A 5,292-nucleotide genomic window follows, 5' to 3' on the forward strand; every position below is an offset into this window, starting at 1 on the left:
AGCAGGAATAAAACCTAAAACTAAACAATCTTGTCTACTGCATGTTTTCTTTTCGATAGAATATTATGTTTCCCTATTTAGATAGTTATCAGAAACTCAAATCCGGTATGTTGCCGTTATTCTCGGCTGTAAATTTACGAAAACATAAAGCAAAGGAAAACAGGAAAGGCTGTGTGGTGATGCTATCGATGTATCTTGTACATACATCAGGTATCAATGTATCGCTTGCAGTATAAAGTAATTTTTGCTCCGTTGAAACCGGCTTTCCTTTAATGAGAGAATTGATTTATTGAAGGATGATTTTCCAGAGACGCTAAAACGCAGAGTGCGTTAGTAGAACTGAAGTAAATTTTGCTTCGTTTAAGCTGGCTAATGTTAAATCCAAAGGAAGTGTTTTAGTTCACTATTCTGCCAATACTAGACGTGCTTTCAACCTTGATGACAAACGAGGGTATTGAAATGGTTTAATAACAGCACGCTGCTGGTTTAAATTGGTTTAGAACACTCTAGAGATACTATTAATGAATACTGATACGAGAATAAGTAGCAAAGCTTTCTTTACAACGTTTTTTTCTTTGACTCGATCCAGACTTGGTAGACGGCTCAATTGTGTTTCTTAAAGAGCTTCGGGCCAACGCATTCGGAAATGACTTTTGTAGGGAGTTATTTTAGCATTGCGCACACATGAAAAAAGAAAGGTTTTGTAGTTTTCTTATTGGAAACGATCCGGAAATCTACGGATGATAAAGAAATAACAAAAGAAAAGTTGTTTTTGGGTTCGCTAAAGGCGTGGGGCGCTAGCAAATGGATATTGACCACTCTTTTTTTTTTAATATTTTGATTATACTCTGTCTGGTTCTGTTATTCTATATTCTTAATCTCAATATCCCAACACCACGCAATTCCTAAGAAGAAAAATAATGACTTAAAATGAAGGAGTTTTTATATTAATAAAGATGGTGCCGTTAAAAATAAACTTGGACAGCTGTAGTCAAATCTTTCTATCCCTTCGATATCTGATAAACTTTTCAAGGAGCTACAAAACAAAGCATTCTTTTCCTACTTTGATCGATCATGGTTCTTAGCTTATCTCCAAGGGACTAATTATATTCCTCGATTTCATTCTCAAAGTAACGAGATTGAAGTCAAAGGTGGCTTGATCCCCTGAATAGCTGGGCGATCAAAGGGAACGATTTGTTGTGTTTCTACAGTCAAGGTTCCAGCCAAAACTGTGATAACAACTTGTTCTTATCTTCACTTCACTTGTTTTTCACTTCGTCTTTTGGGCGTCACGTACGTTTGCTTATCTTTGACAGTCGCCTCGACCTTGAAATCTAATTTTTGTTTTATAAATTAGTGGAGACAATCTCAACTTAAGGTGGCTGACTACTTTGGTAAATAATAAACAGAAAAATGAAAATTGAAACTTTCTTAACCTGAAATTTAATGCTGATTCCAAAAATGCAAAGAAAATTAGGGTGTCCCGAGCTTTTTTTTTTTTTTTTTTTTTTTTTTTTTTTTTTGAGATAGTCACTCCGGAATGCATTCGTTTGTACAATTTCGGAAGGAAAATAGCGAAAATCAAGCTCTGTACAAAAAAAATCATAAAACCGAAACTAAGGAAGAAACATGAGTAATTTTCTCCGAACACGTAACTTACACTATATTTATAAAATACTGATAAAAGTTGTTTAAATAAACTATTGTAGACAATGGAAAATCTTTTTTTTGTTCAGGTTCTACGGTGTGCAAGTTATCGTAAAAATTGAGCACAAAACAAACAACGATTTTTTACATTGTTCTGATAAACAGAATTGTCTTAAACTTTGAAAAATAATGGGATATTACCTGTTATTCCGGAAAAGAACAAAAAATATAGAGTCCGATCCCTCAAAACGTTCATGGTTCTTCAATAAAATCGTGAAAATTATTCATCGGGTTTTGAGCGCGCGCACATCGCAGGATCAAATCGAATGTTGAAAAGTAGTCGGCCACCTTTAATTAGTTAACATTTTGTAAATTATCACTTAACATCCTGACTTCGATTTTAAGAAGTGTGTAAACTTGTTCATAAATACTTTTAGTTCATTTTTGACGGAGTGTGAGTGCAGCAGTTCAATTCTTGCCTTGCGTTTCATGCTCCCATTATGTCGTCATATATCTAAATACTGATGTAGACTGCTCTCAGTGTTTGCTATACATTTGATTCCATTTTGCGATATATGAAAATCAAGAATTTGAACAGATTAATTGAGTGATGTCCAAGTCAATAAGTGGTGACATGCTGCAACACAACAGTCGCAGCAAACGTCTTGCAAATCTCGTATTCTTCAATCTGTCAAGATTGCGCCAATTCGGCCTTTTTAGCCTGCAAACGAGATTCAAATCTATAGACATTCGGAGTATCGAGTTAAGCTTTGAATTCAGCATCAATCGTGCTAGCTGTCAGCCCATTTAAGCGGGGAAATGTGCCATCAAACGGTAGTTCATATACGCCGAGAATGATTTATTTTTTTATTATTTTTTCTTAAAATTAAATTGTAATGACTTGATGTTTACCAAAAGTACATTAGGGATGAAGTTCTGTCATAGACGATAATTCAAATTGATTCCTATCAACCTGTCTTAACTAGACGAAGTAAAGTTCAAGATCTACAAAGCTTTCGCTGTCGTATCACAGCGTGGGACAATCACAACAGAGCTAGGCTCCAAACTAAGTGAAAACCCAAAGATCGAATTAGAATTTAGAAGTTGATTTTTATGGAGGGAGGAAAACCGGAGAACCCGGAGAAAAACCCTCGAAGCACAGGAGAGAACCAACAAACAACTCTACCTACTCACATACGGTACGACACCGAACCCAGCAGAACTCGAACTCGAACTCCGCGAGAACTTTTTCACTATCTTTTTCCGTCATTTCAAGCTATTGCTGTTCTCTCAATAGAACTGCTTGCAAAAAAAAAAAATTAGAGTCGATCTGACAATAGTTATTTTCTTTCTTTTACCGTTTAAGTCTTGCAGATTGTCACGTACCCAGCATGGGGGAGGTATTTAACACCGTCTAACCCCCTTGACACGTTTTAAGATTGAAGTGCATAACAATACTTTGCATCATAATGTTTCAGCGAGAGGTTAACGTTCCAAAAAAAATTGATTCAAACGCCATATCTTAGTTTTGTTAATTTACAGTCGTTCCAGTTGGTGAATCGTTTTTTGAGGCAATATATTTAAAGGCTAAACATTGGTGGAATTTCAAAGAAACCGAATTTGAAGTAGTCCTTTTTTTTTGACTTGCAGTCATTTCCCTGGCTTGTCGCATCCTTGACACATAATTAGCGAGTAATATCCCGTTTCATACACTTTCAATAAAGTTAAGTTTGTATGGTTTTTTTGAACGTCAAAACTGTCAAACCGCGTTTACAACCTCTCGATCTATCCTTTTTGACTTGATTCTGAACATGGTTTTTCCAAGATGCATATTCTGGATAGCATAACGGAATCTCCAGCTTCTCCAGTAGTAGATGTATGGATTGACGCAGCTGTTGCATAGAGCCAGGGTATTGACCCATGGAAACACCCTCAAGGCTATAAACCTCGAACTCCGAGAACCAAAGAAAAAGGGCAGCACAATAAGAGGAGTGTAACAAATGTAAAACACTCCAATCACTATTGCTATCAACTTTGCGATGGTCTTTTCACGGGTGAATGTGCGTAGAGTGCGAGATAGAGACGGGAAACGTTTCTTCATCTCTGAGCACTGAATACGAACAATGAGGAATATTCCAACATAAAATATCGGCACGGCTATTAAGACTGCGATTACGAAATACTGCGCCACAAAGCGCAGTGTACGATGAAATGAAGAAGCCGATATTCCAATAGCGACAGAAAATAGCCATGTTACCATGACGAGGATGAGCGCAGTTCTTGTTTTCATCATAGTCCGGTACCGGCGAAGAAAGAGAAGAGCAAGGAAGCGGTCAATAGATATGGTCAGGAGACTGCTTACGGACGCTAAAGTCGCTATCCATGTTACAGTTGTACGCAAGGTATTGATTCTCGTGGAAAGAGCTTCATTTAAGTGAGTTATGTACATCGGTTGTGCGACCAAACAAACCAAAAGATCAGAGCCAGCCAAGCTGCAGATGAAATATTCAGTCTTCTGCCATCCGAGATAGCGACACTTAGCAACGACAAGAAACACTAAAATGTTACCAAAAGTACCAATTAAAGTGCTTAGCACGTTCAAAGATGAGAGAAGAACCACTTCAATCTGGGTAATAGCCATTGAATTGACCGTTTTTGTCGGTACGGAGACCTCACTCGAGTTTGGACTTGAAGCCATGGTGTCACAAATAATCTGTGTATCAGAGTAACTGATCTTCAAAACAGGTCTCGCTTTCTAGACGGATCTCTCGTCATTACTTCAAAGACTTTTCACAATTGCCAACACGAAGGGTTTAACAGGTCTACCGGTGACTGCGAGCGAGACTCTAATGGCTAGAAGTACTCCTTCCTTGATCTATTTGTGGTATTTTTTGTGGCGTAAAAGCGTCAGTAAAAAGTGTCATGTTCCGAGTCAAACATAATAACTCTACTGACATTTGCTGCTAACGTATGAGTTTACGGAGAGTCGAGGAAGAGTGGGCGTCAGTGCAAGCTGATCTGTGGTTGGACGGTTAGAAAAACCATAGATTACAAAGCGGATCCTAGCTCGACTCGTGTTTCGAGTGATTCTATCAGCTTACTTAATACAATCAAGTAGATTAACAAAGAAAACAGATCACTAATAACTCTGAATGCAGACAGCGAAAGAGAACTGCATTTCTGGATTGCCGGCCTGTGCGAATCCTATCAAAAATAAATACCAATAGATCGAATTCCAGATCTACACCACCTCCGTTTAGCCGCGCGCAAAACCATAACGACCATGAACTAGCTTAATCTCTCCGAAATTGAATGATCAGTTATCTTAGTTCTCAGATCCGACTTGGTTGTCAATGTAAGGAAGGGTAAGACACTTAGAGTTCTATTCTGACTTCATGAAATTGCTAACCTTGGTAATTGCTAAATCAATGATTTTGTTGGTAATGTCGATGGGCTGTAGCTTGTTAAGGAACTGGGTATTGCTTGCAGGGACGTAGCATGGATTTTCCGGCGAAGAGGGAGGCCCAAATTTAAAAAAGCCATTTTGTTTCAGCCCCAAACAAAAAAATAATAAATAATTTTTTCAAAAAATAATATTATTTTTACAAAATTTATGAAAAAAATGAAAACTACTTACCGTATAAA

At 37.5% G+C, this 5,292-nt stretch overlaps 1 protein-coding gene across 1 annotated transcript; it reads right to left on the bottom strand.

Annotated features, from left to right (window-relative positions):
* Positions 1–2,954: 2,954 nt before the first annotated feature.
* LOC116305471 (melanocortin receptor 4-like) lies at positions 2,955–4,887 on the bottom strand. Its single transcript, XM_031715386.2, has one exon. It carries the CDS (start codon positions 4,343–4,345, stop codon positions 3,407–3,409), a length of 939 nt encoding a protein of 312 aa, XP_031571246.1. The 5' UTR covers positions 4,346–4,887; the 3' UTR covers positions 2,955–3,406.
* Between the last annotated feature and the right edge of the window lie 405 nt (positions 4,888–5,292).

This window comes from Actinia tenebrosa, unplaced genomic scaffold (genome assembly GCF_029948245.1).
Source record: "Actinia tenebrosa isolate PJP-AT-01 unplaced genomic scaffold, QUT_ActTen_1.0 PGA_scaffold1__47_contigs__length_23844297, whole genome shotgun sequence".
Classification (NCBI taxonomy): domain Eukaryota; kingdom Metazoa; phylum Cnidaria; class Anthozoa; order Actiniaria; family Actiniidae; genus Actinia; species Actinia tenebrosa.

Excerpts from the sequence above, each read along its gene's own strand:
- LOC116305471 (XM_031715386.2), bottom strand. The coding sequence starts at position 4,345 with ATGGCTTCAAGTCCAAACTCGAGTGAGGTCTCCGTACCGACAAAAACG.